General features: G+C 43.5%; 1 protein-coding gene across 1 annotated transcript in view; it reads left to right on the plus strand.

Moving 5' to 3' along the window:
• The window catches only part of LOC145349488 (uncharacterized), a 63995-nt gene that overhangs the window by 36735 nt on the left and 5659 nt on the right, over nucleotides 1-21601 (plus strand). Inside the window, exons 15-19 of the mRNA XM_080198023.1 lie at nucleotides 8378-8503; nucleotides 9636-9797; nucleotides 13936-14056; nucleotides 14152-14285; nucleotides 16557-16716. Of these exons, the coding sequence (XP_080054149.1) occupies nucleotides 8378-8503; nucleotides 9636-9797; nucleotides 13936-14056; nucleotides 14152-14285; nucleotides 16557-16716 (703 nt within the window). The remainder of the gene's footprint in view (nucleotides 1-8377; nucleotides 8504-9635; nucleotides 9798-13935; nucleotides 14057-14151; nucleotides 14286-16556; nucleotides 16717-21601) is intronic.

Genomic DNA, 21601 nt, shown 5'->3' on the forward strand with positions numbered 1-21601 from the left:
GGTCTGACCACATCTGTGGAGAGAGAATAGAGCTAACATTTTGAGTCTCGCTGACCCAAAAGCTCTATTCTCTCCACAGTTACTGTCAAGAACTACAGAAATTTTCCAAATATAACAGTGTATTTAACTTACTGAAGGACTGACTAATGTACACCAATTAGTAAACGGTTCTGTATAGTTCTTGAAGTCATTTAAAATCAGGATACTTAAGCTGATGCATCTGGCAGAAGGATGTTGCCGGATCTGGGATGGCAGGGGTGGATATGGATGAAGGGGCTGGGAAAATAGCAGGGTCATATCCAGATGGATCTCCGATACATCTGTGCCACTCTGTGACTGGGCCAGCAATATCAGGAACCTGCCTGCAGTCCTAATGGGACGTGGAGCTTGTGGGAGACTAGTTAGGAGCCATTTTCGGGAAATAGCTCACCTGCTTTGGCTCCTGTTAAGTGCAGGCTTGGGGCCTCCATTTGAGGTCAGGGATCCTGAAGCCTCCAGCAAAATCCTGCCCCATTCTTAATAAAAAATGCAGCATGTTATGAATGTTAATTATTTGATGGAATAATGAAAGTAAATTGAAAATATTAAAATATAATAGAATAGTTGTTAATGAAAGAGAGATAAACAATAATAGGCAGATACGGTCAATTATGGATATTAATCAAGACTTTCTATTGCAATCTAGCTGCGGGTTGAGGTTGTAATCAGGCAGGCGTCTGTGGGAAATGGGGTGGAGATCCCTGAGGCTGGCTGTCCCCACAAGTGCCCATCCCATTTTCAGCTCCCATTTCTGGTGGCTGGGGAAAATTTTGATCCCAAAAAAATTGAAAATTAAATAAGATGTCCTTAGCTCAGGCATCCTGCGTACCATTGCTCACTATTCTGTCATACGGGATAACTCCGACTAAGTTCCTGTTCACCAGCCTTGCAGCAATAGTGGTGTGGATATATGCTTTCAGAGGTCTGATTTTAAATTTTCAAGAAACTCACTTCATATTCAACTTTAGAATAACTGAAGTTCCTCATCCCTGGAACCGCACTTGTGAATCTTTTCCGCACTCTCCTTAATTCCTTCACATCTTTCTCAAAGCGTGGTGCTCAGAACTGGGTGCAATACTCCAGTTGAGTCTGAACTATCATTTTTAGCAGTTCTTATATTTCTTCTTTGCTTTGGTGATATTGATAAAGTCCAGGATGCAGCACACATTATGAACCACTCTCTGTGTCCTGTCACCTACAGTGATTGATGCACAGTGGCTCCCAGATGTCCCTGCTCCTGCACCTTTAGGATTGTACTGTCTGTTACCAATGGTCTGTTTGCTTGCTTCCTACCAAAATGAATCACTTCAAACTTCTCTGAACAAAATTTAATCTGCCACTTCTCCATCCATTCCATCAACTTAAGAAGTTCTGCACTATCCTCCTCACAATTCACAATGTTTTCACATTTCATATCATCTGCAAATTCTGAAATTGTAGCCTGTGTGCACAAGTCTGTGGGGGAGTTCTCTGGGCCAGCCAGCACCCAGTGAGACACAGCTAGCACCCAGTGAGAGACAGGCAGCACCCGGTAACGGACAGCCAGCACCCGGTGAGACACAGCCAGCACCCGGTGAGACACAGCCAGCACCCGGTGAGGGACAGCCAGCACCCGGTAACGGACAGCCAGCACGCAGTGAAGGCCAGTTAACTCTCGGTGAGAACTGCAATAGTCTAGAGAATCAGGCATCGGGAAAAAAACAGGTTTGCGCCCTCTGCGAGCTAGATTGCCATTTCTCTTTCTACTAGATAATAGAACACACTTTCTAAAAATAAACCCCACCAGCTACTCACTTCTTCAGTATTGGCAGGTTAACTGAAATGTTTTATTTCACACTAAATAACAGTACATTTCTAAAAAAAGAGCCCCAGCTTCTTAGGCGAACTGCCTACTTTGTAGAAAGGGAAACAAAACTACAAGGGCAGAATGGTACTGCCACTTTCTGCCCGTTTTGCGGTGGGAGAATGCTGTAAAATCAGGTGTAAAGCAGGTAGCGCGATTGGCGCCGTTTTCACGACTGACATGATTTTATGACACCTGGAATTCCGGTGTGGTCAGCCGCTCGCTGGAAGTGGACAAGAGGCTGATTTCCAAGCGTTTAGTGAGCCCGGTGCTCAATTATCTGGGCTCACTTGCCTTCACTGGGAGGGGTTCTCTCCGGCAAGGAAAGCACCTGCTCTCCATGAACGGGGAAGAAGTTGCATTGGCCGATGGAGCCGGAGGCCACTGAGGCCACCTAGGGAGGCCGAGTGCAAGGTGGGGTCATCCCTTGGGCAGTGCCAGACTGGCAATGACACCTTGCATCTTGGCAATGCCAGCCTGGCACCTGGGCAATGCCCACTAGGCAGCGTCAGGGGCTGGGTGGGGGTAGAGAAGGATGCCGCAATCGGTCTGGGTGGTGGGGGTGTCGTAGAGGGCTGCAACTCAGGCCATGGACCCCTGCAATTATTGGGCGTGAGCTGGTGGGGGCTGCCTGCAGGAGCAGGATCTGACAGCTCTCTGTCTGTCCATCAGACTGTTGGTCCTGTTAATGCACATTGCAGCACTAGAGGTCTGCACATGCACAATGTCTCCCTCCACAGGCTGTCCGCAGAATTAAGCCCCATTTAACAGCCTCCCCAGCCAGAAATAGATCAGTCCAAAATTTCAGAGACAGACTGCATAAGATTAGATGTGAAAACCTGCCCAAAAAACTGATCAGGAACTCTCCCATTTTCAGACTAGCTGGACACTTAAAAAAAAATCTCCACCTCAATACACAGCAGCTAACCAATCTTACAATTTCAGCTTGATTTTGTTTTCATTTTCCTGCTTCAGTTTAGTGATCCAATGTCGTTCACAGCCTGCATCAGAGTGATCTTGTCCTGCTCCTCAGCGATCCCGCTCCGCTTCTCGGTGGCACAGTGGTTAGTACAGCTGCCTCGCAGCACCAGGGATCCGGGTTCGATCCTGGACTCGGGTCATTGTGTGTGTGGAGTTTGCACATTCTCCTTGTGTCTGCGTGGCTTTCCTCCCACAGTCCAAAGATGTGTGGGTTAGATTGATTGGCCAATGCTAAATTGACACTTAGGGCCCTATTTTACCATTTTGATTCTAAGTGCTGGGCGGATTTGAAACTGGGAGTGTTTCAGACCCGACCTTTAGACCTTTTCTCAGGTGCCCCCGTATGCACTTTGCCTGAAAAAATATCAGCAATTCTGAATCACGCTGCAGAAGCCTGTGCGCGGGGCTTAATACACCCAAAACTCTGCAGCTCTGATCGGTGCCTCCAACTCCACATGCACAGTGAAAAAAAAAGAAATAGCTCCCCTGCCACATCACCCCTGGTCCAGATAATGCAGCCACCCCCCCCTTGTGCTCACAGACGTTGCCTCATCCCCACAACATAACTGATCCCCTTATCCCCCCACTACCCCCCCACCACCCAGACTGATCACTGACCCTTGTCCCTCCCCCCACCGATCACACACAGAGTGGCAGTGGACCCCCCTTTCCCCCCAGTGTTGTCACACAGAGTGGCAGCAGACTCACCTTGCCCCCCCCCCCTGCCCCCCTGTCCCCCCACCAAAGAGCCATCTGGTCTGCCTACTTACCTCCCCCCCCCCCCACCAAGACAGCTATCACACCTGTCTCCCTCCCACCCTCCCCCACCAGCGATCCATCAGACCCACCTCCCCTCTCCCCCACGTCAGAGAGCCACCTGACCCACCTCCCTCCGCCCCCTCCCAGCTACCAATCTAGTCAGAGGGCCACTGGAAGCTCTGAGCTGACCTCCTCAGAAGCTGGAGCGCCCGACTGGACTTTTGCAGACCATGTCTGTTTTGCGCCGAATCTGGACGGGCGAACGTGGTGGTAAAGGGGGAAGAGCTGGTAAGTTTGGGCATTTAGCCCATTAAGTCAATTTAAACAGATGCAGTCTGTTTCGGGTGCAGTCCCAGTGGTGGCCATATTTGGTCCTTGGTAAAAGGGAAACTGACGTGGAGGCAGGCACGGATCATGCTAATCGCCTTTTGCCTGACTTTACCAAGTTTTCCTGCCCAAAAATGGACACAACCTGATGGTAAAATTGGACCCTTATTGTCACGGGATTAGCAGGGTAAATATATGGGTTTACAGGAATAGGGCCTGGATGGGATAGTGGTTGGTGCAAATTCGATGGGCCGAGTGACCTCCTTCTGTAGGCATTCTATGATTCTATGATTCTCAGCCATCCTAACTTGCTGCACGTGCCTTGTGTCCATTGTAGCTTTGATGTATGCAGTCAGCAATTACATTTAATCTGTGTTGGATAGTACTGTGCAGGAAGTGCCAGAAAGCTGCAGCATTGGGTATTGCTGTTAAGTGTGTCTAGCAGTACAATGTTTAAAGTGACAGATATATTTATGTTGGTTTTTGCAAACTGTAGCTGGTTGCCCTCATCTTTGTGGATCTAGTGCGATCATTTAACTCTTTCTGCCACTGAGTGACTATGATGTGGATGTGCCGGCGTTGGACTGGGGTAAACACAGTAAATAGTCTGACAACACCAGGTTTTAGTCCAACCGATTTATTTGATAGTAAACTCACAAGCTTTCGAGGGGACTCCCCCTTCGTCAGGCGAATGGAGAGTTCTGGCCTCGGACAGAGCATATAAAGCACAGACAGTTTAGAGATTACTGATTAGAATGCGAATCTTTATACCTAACCTGCTGTTCAAGTCCTAAAGTGGCTGACAATGTGTGTGGAAGCAACACTGATCACAGGTTGAAGAGATGTGTATTGTCTCCAGACAGTACAGTAAGTGAGGTTTTACAAACCCAGGCAAGTCACGGGGGTTACAGATAATACGACATGAACCCAAGATCCCTGTTGAGACCGTCTCATGTACGTGGAACTTGGCTATCAGTCTCTGCTCAGCGACTCTGCGCTGTCGTGCTTCGTGAAGGCCACCTTGGAGAACGCTTACCCGAAGGTCAGAGGCTGAATGCCCGTGACCACTGAAGTGTTCGCCAACAGGAAGGGAACAGTCTTGCCTGGTGATTGTCGAGCGATGTTCATTCATCCGTTGTCGTAGCGTCTGCATGGTCTCCCCAATGTACCATGCTTCGTGACATCCTTTCTTGCAACGTATCAGGTAGACAATGTTGGCTGAGTTGCAAGAGTATTTACCGTGTACCTGGTGGATGGTATTCTCACGTGTGATGATGGTATCCGTGTCGATGATCCGGCATGTCTTGCAGAGGTTGCTGTGGCAGGGTTGTGTGGTGTTGTGGTCACTGTTCTCCTGAAGACTGCGTAGTTTGCTGCGAACAATGGTCTGTTTGAGGTTGTGTGGTTGTCTGAAGGCAAGAAGTGGGGGTGTGGGGATGGCCCTGGCGAGATGTTCGTCTTCATCAATGATATGTTGAAGACTCCGGAGAAGATGTCGTAGCTTCTCTGCTCCGGGGAAGTACTGGACGACGAAGGGTACTCTGTCCACTGTGTCCTGTGTTTGTCTTCTGAGGAGATCGGTGCGGTTTTTCGCTGTGGCGCATCGGAACTGTCGATCTATGAGTCGAGCACCATATCCTGTTCTTATGAGGGCATCTTTCAGGGTCTGGAGGTGTCTGTCACGATCCTCCTCCTCTGAGCAAATCTGGTGTATACGGAGGGCTTGTCCATAGGGGATGGCTTCTTTAACATGTTTAGGGTGGAAGCTGGAGAAGTGGAGCATTGTGAGATTGTCTGTGGGCTTGCGGTACAGTGAGGTGCTGAGGTGACCGTCCTTGATGGAGATGCGTGTGTCCAAGAATGCAACTGATTCCGGGGAATAGTCCATGCTGAGTCTGATGGTGGGGTGGAATTTGTTGATATCATCATACGCCAACATCTTCATGCACAGGTTCAAACAAGACTTCTTTGCTGCACAGAATCTTCAACCGATGCTATACACTAGATACATCGATGACATTTTCTTCCTTTGGCCTCATGGTGAACAATCACTGAAACAACTATATGATGACATCAACAAATGCCTGGAGGTGGTGTCTAATGTGTTATTTTGATTTCAAAACCAACAGAATCTGATATTGGCAATTGCAAATTCTTGTGTAATTGCTAAGGACTTTACCCAAGTCCATGGAACAGAAACAGAGCCAAACTGAGAAGCACTCCATTTACATCTTGGTCATTATCAGAATTTTGCCAATATCAGATTTGGAATTAAGAATCTATTGATGATCATGAAACCATTTGTCAACTGTTGGAAAAACCCATCTGGTTTACTAATGTCCTTTAGGGAAGGAACCTGCCTTCCTTACCTGGTTCGGCCTACATGTAACACCTGAGCCTCAGAATGTGGTTGACTCTCAACTGCCCTCCAAGGGCAACTAGGGATAATAAATGCTGGCCAGTCAGTGATGTCCATGAACGAATAAAAAAAAGGGTTGCTCATAGAAAGATTCTCAACTTAAAACTCTTGAGTTCATAATTCGGCAATGTAAAAATGAATTGTATTTATCCCACCTTAGCTGGAGATCAAATGCTTGACATTCTATGTCTGAGACCATCCACCTCTGCCACAGTTTAACTGGGTCTAGCCAAATTCAAATGTAAACAATCACTCTTTGTCCTTGTCAATCCTGCTGGAGCCTTTGGCATAGTTACTCATATCATCCGTCTCCAACACCTCTACTTTGCGTTCCAGCTTGGTGGGATTTCTGTCATCTTTTTTCCATTCTCATCAATATAATTGTAGCCAAACCACAGTCAACAAAAGCTTCTCTTCCAGCTCCCATATACTTATCTCTGGTCCCCCCTAAGGATCTATGCTCCTATTTTCATCTAAATGCTGCCCCTCAGTGAAATCATCAAAAACAGAGGGACAATATCTGAAATATACTGACAGTTCCCAGTTCCACTCCACCATGATGTCCCAAAACTTCCCACTGTTTCCTTGAATAGACACTGGGAGGACAGAAACCATTATCTTCAGTTCTCACTATACACCTTGTCTTTTCCTGGCAATTGTCTGAGTCTGCAGCAGACTATTCACAATGGCATTATATTTGACCCTTGGACGAGCTTCTGACCATCTCGCTTGACCATCTCCAAGACCGCCAATTTCTACCTCATTAACACTGTCTGATTGGCCATCCTTCCTCAACTCCTCTGCCGCTGAAACCCTTAGCCGTGCAATTTTCACTTGAGTACTTCAAAGTACTGCCTGCCAAACTCCCACATTCTACACTTTCTGTAAATTTGAAGTTGTCCAAATTTTTTTGGCACCCGTTCACCCATTGGCCTCTTGTCGCTGACTGACATGGACCGCTGATTCAACAACACTTTGATTTTAAAATTCTCATCTTTGCTTTCAAAACCTTTCATGGCCTTTCCCTATCTCTGTCATCACCTCCAGTCCATAACATTCCAAGATACCTGAGTATCTTTTAATTCTGGTGCCTTAAGCAAAGCTGATTTGAATTGCTCCATCCTTGGTTTCCTGGGCCCTAATTCAAGGAATTCCTCCCAAGTCTGCCCACCTTGCTTTTAAGACACTCCTTAAAACTAACCTCTTTGATCATGATTTTCGGCCATTTCATTCAGTGTCTCAGTGTTGATTTGTTTTTGTTTGTGAAACACTTTGGACTGCTTGATTATGTTTAAGATGCTATATAATCACTTGTTGTTGGTATTAAACTTATTTCTCAGCATTCTCATTCTGTCCAGTCAGCTTTTGCATCAAATATAATGCAACCATGCAGTTTGCAATAGGATAAACTCATTATAGCAGCAATACCGATCAGTGATTAATGAATATTAACATTTTTATCCTTATTATGGCTGCTCTTGAGCATAAATTAAGTAGTATAGTGATTGAAGGGCATGGGGCGGAACCTTACCATATGGTGTCAGCTCAGCTCAGACTGAAAATCAGTGTCTCGCCCTCCGGTTCACAGGCTGGTTTTTTCTCCAGATCTTCAGCCTCTCAGAATGAAAACAAATGAATGGGCAGGGTTTACTCTGGTGGGGTGGAGCGTGTTCTCCAAGTTCCCCCAACCCTGCCCCCCCACGTCCCCCCCAACCCCCACCTCACATAAATAGAGTCTTCTTCCCCCCATGGTCGAACATGTGGTGGGGGGAAGGGAGCTGGGCAATGATGTTCAAATGCTTTCAAATCCATTAAAATAATGGTGTGACCCTCATGCCGTTACCAGCGAGCGTCGGGTAGAAGTGATTTCTCTGGATTTTCAGCCTGTGCCACCATTCTCTCTGACGGCGAACTCAGGCTGAAAATCACCCCCAGAGTCTTGGTCAATAAAGCAATCTAACTGCAGTTATTTATGACATTTCTCTGTTCTTATTTCATCCTTTTGTCAGCTCATGGTGACAATTTTCCATTTGACGGGCCTGGAGGGACTTTGGCTCATGCATTTTCACCTGCACCGGGTATTGGAGGGAATATTCACTTTGATCGGGATGAGAAATGGACAGTGAGACGCTATGGTAAAGTCACTGAATATTCACTAAATCTGAATGAAATCTCAGATTTGTAGTGAGAGCTACATATATTTATAGGGGTTGCTCCAATTTGCACAGGTATGGACTAATCTAATTGGTTTTGCTAATCTACGAAAGTCTTCTTTTAGGTAGGTATCTCCACAATGAAATGTGTCATGATCCCTTGCCCATATGAGTGGCCAGTTTCTTTCTCGGAAGCATAAGCAAGTGCTGGAAGCAATCCAGAGGATTTTCATAGTCGCTTCATTGCAGTGTTACTGTGAGAAGGCATAAGTTAAAGAATTCCTCAGCCTTCTTGAATCAGTGCTTTCCACTCTTAAAGCTGATAGGAGAAAATATTTTATGGTCCAGTTTGAAACTCTGTTAGGTTTGACTCTGTTAGGTTGGGAGCAAATTTCTGTCAATTTGGAAATCCTGATTTGTGTCAGTTTGACACTGCAGTTTTTTTCATGAGTGTTCATTGGAGCAGATGCCTCTGTAGCAGGAGAAAGCAGGGAACGATGGTAAAAATTTCAGGCTGTATTGTTAGTCAGGACATGTGGCACATTAAACCTGATGCAAACAAAGTGCAGCTACAACAAAAGGTACATTTACTGTGAGAACTCATTAATTATCAGAAAGAAGTAGTTGAGGCATAGATCCATTTGAGGGGAAGCTAGATAAACAAATGGGAGAAAGCAGCAGTCGAATATATTGATGGCATTCAATGTGGTATAAACACCGGCATGGAGCTGTTGAATCAAATGCTCTGTCTCTGTGCTCTAAATGTTATGTGAGACTATATGAGAGAATGTCACACAAGCTTTGGTTTTTGCAAGCAGATTATAAACTGTGACGTAGATGTGTTTAAAAAGTTAGATTATTTTCTTGGGAAAAGCATTTACACAATGTGCCCTTTAACAATCAACTCACTCACTCAGAAATTACTATCATCACTGTTGCAATAAACAATTTCAAATTAATGTTTATGTTAATATAACAGATTGAGAAATGGCCTCAGCAGCATGTCACATGTACTACTGCTGATACAGGCAGTCATATCAAGGCTATTAACTCTTACTGACTTTTTCATGTATTTCGAATTTGTCCATGACATAATTAATTATTTCCTTTTCAGGTGTCAACTTGTTTCACGTTGCTGTCCATGAATTTGGTCATGCATTGGGGCTTGGCCATTCTAAACATCGATCTTCTGTGATGTATCCCACGTATAAATACCATCGATCAAACATATTGTCTCTTTCTTGGGATGATATCAGGGCAATACAAAATCTGTATGGTATGATCAAATTATTTTTTGATGTGACAAATAACAAAGAGTTTGTTAAATGAGTGCCTATTTTTCAAAACCAAAGATATTACTTCCTGAGTTGTGCATTTAAGCAGATACAACTAATTGGGAAACTAAATGGACATCTGTTACAAAAGATCCCGAACAATTCCTCATCTTGCCCACTCTTGCAAACTTAATTTTCATAGTTCCATGATAGATACTGCCCATGTTCTTTACATGAGAACTAATTTATCTACTTGAGGTGAAAATAACAGGACGATGCCATGGACTCTATTTTTCTGTCACTTTTGCTCGGGTATCACTATTTCCGAGACTCATCCAATATAAACTGAGCATTTCGGATTTCTAGATGCTGAATTGTGATTGGACATGAGTGAGGTCCAGTGGGAAGACTGTCAAACTACCTGATAATACTGTAACTATTTCTCTTGTTTTTCCTTCCTGAATACACTTCTGAAATTGTTCTGGTGCTGCCTTTCCCTCAGTTGACCCGATAATGCCAAAATGCACTTTCTCATAGGAATCCCCTCCTATCTGTGCTTTTTTTGGTGGAATTTTAGGATCTAGGGAGGCATGCTGAGCAGATCATTTCATATCAGGATTACCTTTCACCCAAATTCTATTACAATTCCTCACAGCAGGATCTACAACCTGAGGTTGGGGGATGCAGTGGCCTAACAGTATTGTCACTAGACTGCATTATCCAGATACAAAATTTGGGGACCTGGCTTCAAACCCCACTTGTGGTAGATAGTTAAGTTTGAATTCAATAAGAATCTGGAATTAAAAGTTTGATGAAACAATTGTAAAAACCTATTAAGTTCACTAATGTTTTTTAGGGAAGGAAATCTAGTGTCCTTACCTGGTCTGGCCTACATGTGACTCCAAAATGTGGTTGATTCTCAAATGCCCTCTGAAATGGAGGGCAGTTGAGGATGGACAATAAATTCTGGCCCAGCTGGCTATACTTCTGTCCTTTAAATGTGAATTTAAAAAATAAATTTGTTACATGAAATGTGTTTATTGACTGATTGACAAGGGATGGCATGACGCAATGACATCATATACTCCAACTAGACGTGTAGCTTAATCTTTCTACAGGCCATGAACTGCCAGTGGCTGTCAAGGTCAAAACCACCCTGTACTTGAAGATGGTTCCCAGCTGCAATGAAAACGTCAAAAATTTAAGCCAATCGGGTGCCCATTGATATATAAAACATACCTCTGATGCTGCATTTACTTCAACAAGCAATTTCATATCCTCTTCATGGATAATCACATGCATCATGAATGTGCTGTGCAGCTTTATGGAGTTCTTGGCATCCTGAAATATCAAAGGTTCCATTCATACACACAGAATGACATATTTACTGAAGAACGCCATTATCTATGTGAATAGGAAAGGATTACGCTATTCATCACACTATTCAGCTTTTGAATCCTTCAGCACTATTAACGGAAATCTATCCTCACCATCCAGACAATTTTTACAACCCTTCATTTTAAGGCAGTCTGCATTCCCACAAGGACAGGTACCAGGGTAGCCCCTGTGTAATCAAGGCCAGTGGGGCCATGGATCATACGGCCCCACTGGTGTAGTATTTCAAGACAAAATCTAACATGATCAGTTGGATTGTTCCACCTAGAGAGCCAAGAATCGCAACAGTGCTGGAAGAGGCCATCCGGCCTACTGAATCTGTACACAGACAGGTCCTCCCCTTCTCCCTATCCGCATAACTCCATGCAGTTACATTGGCTAATCCACCTAACCTAAAAATCTTCTGACACGAAGGGGCAATTTAACAGGACCAGTCCACCCAACCTGCATATCTTTGGACTGTGGGAGGAAACCAGAGTTCCAAGAGGAAACCCACACAGACACAGGGAGAATGTGTAAGCTCCAAACAGAGAGTCATCTGAGGCCTGAATTGAACCCGGGTTCCTGGTACTATGAGAGAATAATGCGAACTATGTGCCACTGTTACCTCAGTTGGCTGGGATTTTATGGACTTTCCCACCTGGTGGGATATTATGGTCCCACTGAAGTACTTGGAAATTTAAATGGCCTGTACATCTTCCTAAGGAGGTGGTGGGAGGAGGGACGGCAGTTAGGGTTAAGTGATGAAGCTGTAAAATCCTGGTCATTATTCTTTCTACAAGTTCTGAATGCCTATCAGAGAGCGAGCCCATTCCAGCCTGAACCCTCTGACCTCTATGGCATTATGATCTTTGTTATGACACCTGACTGCAAGTAACTTGGAGCTGACATGTGAATATTTCTGCCCGGTTTCAAAGTGGGGACTTTCCGCGTGTGAGATGAACGTGATAACCACTACACTACAAAAACAACTAAATGTAAAGGGTGGCACGGTAGCACATTGATTAGCACTGCTGCCTCACAGTGCCAGGGATCCGGGTTCAATCCCAGCTTCAGGTCATTGTCTGTCTGGAGCTTGCATGTTCTCCCCGCATCTGCGTGGGTTTCCTCCGGATGCTCTGGTTTCCTCGCAATGTCTGAAAGACATGCTGGCTAGCTTCATTGGCTATGTTAAGTTCTCCCTCAGTGTACGACTAGGGGATTTTTGCTGCATGATGGATTAATGGACTTCTCTGACCAAGCCATCTCCTTCAATGCATTGATGGTATGGTTTGTGCTGAGTACATCAACACAAGTCAGTCTTTCAGACAGTATATTCCTCTTCCTTCCATACCACCGATATCTGTGTTGTTCACTCATATCTGATCCGGTGCTTACTCCCAAGGTAAATAATTTAATCTCTGGGATATGTGTGCTTCAGCTGATTCTTGAAATTAAAGAACGAGAAATAATGTATGCTATTAAGTGCTGGCATGCCTGATGTACTGAGAACAGGCTTGCTTTTACATTGAGGAGAAGGAGGAGAACATTTGGCCTTTCAAGCCTGCTCTGCCATTTGATCTGGTTGTTGTATCATTGCACATGTCTGTCTTTCCCTCTAGAGGCCTTGAATTCCTTATTTATTAAAAATCCATAAAATTCAATCATCTGGTCTCCACTGCTTTCGCAGAAGAGAATTCCATAGGCTAATTATGTTCTGAGAGAAAACATTCCTCCTCATCTCTGTCTTAAAAGAGAGACCTCTTATTCTTAAACTTTGTCCCCTAATTCTAGTCTCCCCCACAAGAGGAAACATGCTCCCCGCCAAGTTCCCTCAGGATCTTATGTTTCAATAAGATCACCCTAGTTCTTTGAAACTCCAGTGGGTATAGGCTAAACCTTTCTTCATGAAATGGCCTCTTCATCTCAGGAATGGATTAGGTGAACTTTCCCTTAGATCTAGAGAAATGAAAGAGGAAGACCCCTTTCTATAGTATCCTGATGAACTACGTCTGTATGAAACTTGCAACAGATTAAGGGATGTGGCTCAGAGTGTTAATATATTCCTTCTAGGCAACTAAACAATGAGAGAAGAGGATAACACGAAGATCAACAGAATTTGAAGCCTGACTTGGAAGCAAAGCTGCTTTTTTTTGTGAATTGTTCTGCTTTATTGGGATTTTCTGGCAGCACTCACCCCAAAACTAGAAAATCCTGCCCGAGGTCAATGGACCTTTGCATAGTCCGGCCCCTACCTGCTCTGATTGCTGTGGCGGCCGGGATGGGAAAGTTCTGGTGATTGTCTCTCACCCCGCGATTTAAAGGATTTCTTCCTCATGCTTTAAAGCGAGCAAGTTTGTCTCCTTTAGAGTCTGTCATGGTCACCCGTCCCTACAAGAAAAGTGAAAGAAATTAGAAGTAAAGGTGACATGTAATAATAATCAAACGTCAGTATGCAGTCTGGGACAGCTGCCATTTGTACACATCTGTCAGTCATTTTAGGTGGGAAATCATTTGAAATATTTCTTCTCCCAATATTAACACAAATTTTAATGTCCATGTTTAATTTCTCTGAGAAGATTGGACTGGGGCTTCTTTTTGCTGCAGCTCCTGCTGTGATGATGCTTATATAATGGTGCTGATAAGGGCACTACTCTGACAGTGAAGGAATGATGTTAAAAGCCCAGGCTCTGTCAGCATTTTCAGTAATTCTGTGGTAACTTTAACCTTTTTCTCTTTGTTCTGTACACTTCATTTCGTCTTTAGGAACCATGCAAATATATCACCAAAAATCAGCAGAACCACTAATACCAGATAAATGTGATGTGTCCATATCGTTTGATGCTGTCACCAAGGCACAAGGAGATATTTTGCTCTTCAATAATGAGTAAAACTTTCATTATTTATGTAATTATATAATTTGGACATTCTTATTGTACTCGAACCTCATTTAGTGGTTTTTGGTTTTTGAATCTTGATTAGATATTTCTGGCGTGTATACCAACAAAGGGCTAATCCCAAGTTAACCTCTATCCAAGATGTTTGGATCGGCCTCCCATCAAATATTGACGCAGCTTGTGAAATCCCTGATGAAGATACTATTTACTTTTTCAAAGGTAATGCAAGTTATTCTATATTGCTTTGATATTGGAGCTGAACTGCAACAGTGTAATAAATTTTGCACTTTGATCATAGGACATTATGTAAGAAATTAAAAATAACTTCAGCAGGGACACAACATATATGCCAGTGATAAGGAAGGACTGTAGAAAAAGAAAAAGTCAGCCATGGGTATCTAAGGAAATAAAACAGGGTATCAAATTGAAAGAAAACCCATACAAAGTGGCAAAGATTAGTGGGAATCTAGAGGATTGGGAAATCTTTAAATGTCAGCTGAAAGCCACGAGAAAAGCTATAAATAAAAGTAAAATGGATTACGAGAGTAAACTAGTTCAGAATATAAAAACAGATAGCAAAAGTTTCTACAAATATGTAAAATGAAAAAAAGTGGCTAAAGTAAACATTACTCCATTAGAGGATGTAATAACTGGAAATGAGAAAATGGCTAAAGGCATTTTGTGTCGGTCTTCACAGTGGAAGACACAAATAACATGCCAAAAATAGTTGACAGGAAGGCGATGGCAGGTGAGGACCTAAAAACTATCATTATCACAAAAGAGGTAGTGTTGGGCAAGCTAATGGGGCTAAAGGTGGACAAGTCTCCTGGTCCTGATGTGATGCATCCCAGGGTACTAAAAGAGATAGTGGGAGAAATGGCAAATGCACTAATGGTAATTTACCAAAATTCACTGGACTCTGGAGTAGTTCTCGCAGTTTGGAAAACAGCAAATGTGATACCAATGTTTAAAAAAGGAGGTAGACAAAAGGCGGATAACTATAAGCCAGTTAGCTTAACTTCTATGATAGGGAAAACGCTTGAATCAATCATCAAGGAAGAAATAGCCAGACATCTGGATATAAATTGTCCCATTGTAAGACACAGCATGGGTTCATGAAGGGAAGGTCATGTTTGACTAATTTGGTGGAATTCTTTGCAAACATTACATATGCAGTGGACAGTGGGGAACCTGGGGGTGTGGTGTATCTGGATTTCCAGAAGGCATTTGACAAGATGCCACACCAAAGACTACTACATAAGATAAAGATGCGCGGTGTTATGGATAATGTATTAGCATGGATAGAGGATTGGTTAACTAACAAAAAGCAAAGAGTGGGGGTAAATGGATGTTTTTCAGATTGGCGATCAGTGACCAGTGGTGTGCATCAGGGATCAGTGTTGGGACCACAATTTACATAGATGATTTGGAGCTGGGGACAAAGTGAAGTGTGTCAAAATTCGCAGATGACACTAAGATGGGTAGCAGAGCAAAGTGTGCAGAGGATGCTGAAAGTCTGCAAAGGGATATAGATAGTCTAAGTGAGTGGGCGAGTTTCTGGCAGATGGAATACAATGTTGGTAAATGTGAATCATCCATTTTGGTAGGAATAAGAGCAAAATGGATCATTATTTAAATGGTAAAAAATTGCAACATGCTGCTTTGCAGAGGGCCCTGGGTGTCCTTATGCAGGAATCTCAAGGAGTTTGTTTGAAGGTGTAGCAGGTAGTTAAGAAGCCAAATTAAATTTTGTTCTTTATTGCTAGTGGAATAGACTTTAAAAAGTGAGGTTATGTTGCAGCTGTATAAGGTGCTGGTGAGGCCACACCTGGAGTACTGTGTACAGTTTTGGTCTCCTTACTTGAGAAAAGAAATACTGGCATTGGAGGGGGTGCAGGGGAGATTCACTTGGTTGATTCTGAAGTTGAGACGGTTGGCTTATGGGAAGAGACTGAGTAGTTTGGGGCTATAATCATTGAAATTCAGAAGAATGAGGGGAGATCTTATAGAAACATATAAGATTATGAAGGGAATAGATAAGATAGAAGCAAGGAAGTTGTTTCCACTGGTGGGTGAAACTAGAACTAGAGAGCATATCTTCAAAATAAGGGGAAGTGGATTTAGGACTGAGTTGAAGAGAAACTTCTTCACTCAAAGGGTTGTGAATCTGTGGAATTCCTTGCCCAGTGAAGCAGTTGACGCTACCTTGTTGAGAGTTTTTAAGGCAAAGATAGATGGATTTTTGAACAGTAAAGAAATTAAGAGTTACGGTGAGTGGGCAGGTAAATGAATCTGAGTCCACAAAAACATTAGCCATGATCTGATTGAATGGCGGAGCAGGCTCGAGGGGCCAGATGGCCTACTCCTTCTCCAAGTTCTTATATTGTTATGTTCTTAAGATGGGTGGTCGTTGATTATCCACTTCACCTGATGAAATCCACCTAGTATTTCTTGAAAGGAATTCATAACACAATTTTTTTTAATTTGCAGGATCAAAGTTTTGGACCTATCGCCATTATGAACTGAGTCAAAATTCATCTCAATCTATTTACCTGTTTGGACTCCCAACATACGTGAAGCAAATAGATGCAGTAATATTTATTCAACAGACAAAGAAGATAATATTCTTTGTTGGAAATATATATTGGAGGCATGTATTGTTCACTTTTATTGCTTTTAGCTGTTTAATCTTTAGTCTTGTGTTGGTCAGAAAATATTTGCCGCAATCAATGCTCTCAATCACTCCCTGTCGTTTTTGATGTACTTGTCTACAGTGAAACATTTATTCTCTTTTCCCAGTTATTCTCCCTGTGTGTCCGCTGGCTTTGCTTTGTCATATACACAGAACACAGATCTGAACATGTGCGGCACACAGTTTGTTCAGCTTCCATTATCAGATCTACTTGAACGAATCAACTGCTAATTGATTCTCACTATCTTCTATCAAACCAACTGCTACTCCAGGGCTATCCTGTAGTGTAGAAATAACCTCGCTCTTTCTTTTCTCCATGACTGCCTCCTTAAACACCCCCCCTTCCTTTTTCTATCCTCACATTGAAATCATGGGATTTGTTGTCACTCTGACTGACAATCTTTATCAGAAACTAATCAATTTGAACTACTCTAACCTACATAAGAGTTCTTTTTCCTTGACAACATTCCCACCATATTGGTGACCATCTTCCTCACCTTACTGGTCCTGGGCTGGCAGATGTCACAAATGAATCCTTTTCCGCTAACATTTCAGACTTTACTTCCAAATATGGTCTCAGCACTTTCTACCTTAAAAAAAACCACCTTCAATCTCTCAGTTCTTGTAAACTACCATGCATTTCAAACCTCACGTTCCTCTCTAAATTCTGCAATACTTAATCACCTTTTCATTCTGTGCCCATATTTCCTACAACGCCATGTTTGAACCCTTAGAATCAACTTTTGTGTCCATCTACGGCACTGAAATGGCCCTAAGTTAAATCACTTCCACTCCAACTGTGTTTATTTCCTCCTTTTGATCCACCTTCACCTGTCTATATTTTTTCATCATCTTCTGTAATGTCTCTCCTCCATTGTCCATCTCAGTGGGACTGCTTCTAGCCAGACCAGCTTGCACTCCCATTCCCTTGCCTGTAGATTCTCCGAAGGATCAATCTTTGGTCCTCTGCTCCTCTTGCTTTACATGCTGTCCCTTGGTGGCACCATCCAAAAATATGGGGTGGGTGCGGGTGGCGGGGTGGAGGGCACCTTGTACATATAGGGCAGAATTTTAACTGTGGTATACCATCCCTAACATTGGACCTGGAACCATCACTTCCATTCTCTTGCTTTCCTCACTTTCCACGCAATTGCAATTCAAATTTCAAGTACTGTTGCATACACAGGAAACACATGTGACCCTGCAGCAAGGGAAGCTTTTCATTGGTGAAATCATCTGTCAGCTGACAATGTTGCAGCTATGCGTGGGCTATAAAAGAGTTTCCTTGTCCAACAGGGAGGCTCTGTATCACTGTCGAATATTTCCTGCCTGTACCTATTGCCATTAACATTGGACTTATTGAGAGCACAAAAGTAGCAAGGGCGTTTTCCAATTAAATTTATATTCTAAGTATTTCACATTACATTGTTTTCACCTAATTCATATGTGCATCATCATTGTTTGTTAAGACAAGCTTAGTCAGAGAGCTAACTGTGTTGGTGCCCTTCATGGTTGGCACGCATTGTTGGTTACAGGGGAGTTTGGAACATTTCCTTTATTGTGAAAGAAATAATGTGTTTTTTGTTCAGTATTTGTGTGTTCAGTGTTGTACTTGCTAGTCTGTGGGACATGACTTAACTTGCAGTTTCAGTTGGCCCTCTCATCTTTACATTGTGAAGGACATTGTCCAGGGATAATTGAAATGTTGTAGCTGAACTCAAAGCTCTGTAAGGACTCTGATAACCAACACATTGAACTGGACACACAGTACTGACCCTGTCCTTTAGACCTCCAATTACATTACCTTGACAGACTGTCACCCCACTCTACCCCAACACTCAGTTGCGCTTCACTCTTCCATTGTCCAGAACCCTCATCCTCCCTTCTTCTGATCATTCATTCAATCTCCCACGCACCCAGACTCCAATCTTTCTAACAGCAACCACACTGCTGCTGCCCTGACTGACCCTTGCTGATTCTGAGCCTCCATGCAAGCTGCTATTCTCCTGCTCCCCTCCCTTGTGCTGCAGAGTTCCTCAAGGAAAACTGCTGACCTCGGACACAACTGGACAAAGCTGACTGGTGCAGACCACCTTTCAACGTCTGCTGTGAGATTCAGGTGCATCACTGACTTTCCTTTGAAGGTAGGATGTAATTTTAAAAAGTTTTATGCTGAAGATGCATGGCTTGTCAATATATTACAAGTCTGAACCTGCCACAGGTTGGAGTGAGGCTTGGAACACCACAAACACATTGCTGAAGTAACCTCTGCATCTCAACCCCCTATCAGGATATCAAAATTTCATCTCCTACTTAATTGAATCATCCCGGATGCCATGTTTCCTACTCTTGAGGGCTCCATAAATCCTCCCATACAGCAACAACACCCAGTTTTACCTTCTTCATTTCCTGAGACTGCTGTATTGTATCTGTGCTGTCAGATTGTTTGTTTGATATCACGTAGGGCCCGATTCTCTGACCTCGCTTTTATCCTGCTTCAGTGAACAGAGATTTGGCTGAGTGCCAAGTTCTCCATCCTTGCTGGCAGTGGCAGTGGGGCATGAATGGCTGGCGAATTCCAGCTTTTACCTTTTTGTTGGCATTATCTTTGGGTCTTCCTGCAAACAGTTTACTCTTGCCATTGATTCCATGTCCTTCTCGGGTTGCTGTTTCAGGATAAACCAACTGTTAGAGACTTTGCTGTGCCATTGAGGCTATAATGAAATCAGGAACCAAATATACTGTTTAAGTGGTGCTTGATAGCACTGTTGATGACACCTTCCATCATGATGAAGCATAAACTGATGGGCTGGTAATTGGCTGGTTTGGATTTCTTCTCCTTTACCTGGACAGGACATATCTGGACAATTTTCCACATTGTTGGGAAGATGTCATTGTTGTAGCTGGACTGGAACAGTCTTTCTTTCTCCCTCTTTATTTTGCTTTCTGCATCCAGATGGTGGACCAGCTTTGGGGAATCAGGAGAGTAGTTACTCGCCGCAGGATTCCTCACCTCTGAGCTGCCCTTGGAAGGTTGGTCCTGTTCTGTTTCTGGTCAGTGGTAACTCCCAAGATGTTGATAATGGGGGTTTCAGCGATGGTAATGCCATTGAATGTTGAGATTGTTAGAATCTTCTTTATTATAAATAGTCATTGCCTGGCAATCACGTGCACAGATGCTACTTGGCAATTCTCAGCCTGAGCTTTGCTTCAGATGGACACAGACTGCTTCAGTCTCTGAGGAGTACAAATAGTACTGAAGTCTGTGTGATTATCAGTGCACATCTGATCTTATGATGGAGAGAAGGTCATTGATGAAGCACCTAAAGTTGGTTTTGCCTCAGATAGAACCCTGTGGAACTCCTGTAGCAACGTCCCAGGACGAGATGATCGATCTTTAACAATCGTCTTCCTTTGTTCTAAGTATGATTCCAATGAGTTTGGAGTTTTCCCCTGATTCCCATTGACTCCAGTTTTGCTAGGGCTTCTTGATGTCATGCTCAGTTAAATGCTGCCTTGCTTTCAAGAGCATTCACCCAACACAAAGGGAAGGGATTATGGTTGTGGAAGTCAATCATTTCAGCCCAGGATGCTGCTTCAGGTGTTCCTCATGATCGTACTTTAGGTTTAACGTTCTCCAGCTGCTCCATCATAAGGTCAGAAGTGGGGATGTTTGCTGACGATTGAAAATTATACAGTGCCATTCACAGCTCCTTGAGTACTGAAGCTGTCTGTGTCCATATGCAGCAAGACTTGGACAATATTCAAGGCTGGCTTGATGAATTGTATGTGACATTCACACCAGACAAGTGCCAGGTAATGACCATCTTAAATACCTGTGAATCTAATCATCTCCCCTTGACATTTAATGACTTTATCATTTCTGAAACTCCCAATATCAACATCCTGGTGGTTCCTATTGACCAGCAATGGCCCTGGGCTAAACATATAAATACTGCAGCTACAAGAGCGGACCAGAGGCTGGGAATTCCTCCTGATTCTCCAAAGCCTGTCCACCATCCATAATTCAGGAGTGTAATGGAATAATCTCCACCTCACTTAATCAATGTGGCTCCAACAAAAATCAAGAGTTCAACACCTTTCAGGACAAATCCACGAGCTTGAAAGGTACTCCAGTCCCCACCTGAAGCATTCACCCCCTCTCTCACTGACACACAGAGGCAGCAGTGTGAAGATAAACAAGATGCATTGCAGCAACCTGCCAAACCTCCTTTGAAAACACCTTCCAAACCCCAGGCCTCTATTACCTAAAAGGACAAGGGCAGCAGATGCATGACACCATAAATATCAGCAACTTCCCCACCAAACAGCACACCATGCTGACAGGAACTATGTCATCCTTCCTCACTGACTCTGGGTCATAAACTGGGAACTCCCTTCCCAATAGCACAGTGAGTGTACATACATCAGATGGACTGCAGCGACTCAAGAGACAACACACCACCACCTTCAAGGACCATGAGGAATGTGCAACAAATGCTGGCCTTGCCAGTGATGCCCACGAAAGATTTAAAAAGAAAAGATTTTTTTTATTAATTCATAGATCATGCTGGCTGGCCAGCATTGATTGCCCATCACTTGTTGTCCAAGGGCACTAGTTGCTGTGGCTCTGGAGTCACATGTAGGTCAGACCAGGTAAAGATGGCAGATTTCCTCCCCTAAAGGACATTGGTGAACCAGATGAGTTTTTCTGACAATTGACAATAGTTTCATGGTCATCAGTAGAATTTAATACCAGATGTATTTTTAATTGAATTCAAATTTCACCAGCTGCTGCCGTGGGATTCAAACCCTGGTCCCCAGAACTTTAGCTGAATCTCTG

This window comes from Carcharhinus amblyrhynchos, chromosome 10 (genome assembly GCF_965287045.1).
Source record: "Carcharhinus amblyrhynchos chromosome 10, sCarAmb.v2.hapA, whole genome shotgun sequence".
Classification (NCBI taxonomy): domain Eukaryota; kingdom Metazoa; phylum Chordata; class Chondrichthyes; order Carcharhiniformes; family Carcharhinidae; genus Carcharhinus; species Carcharhinus amblyrhynchos.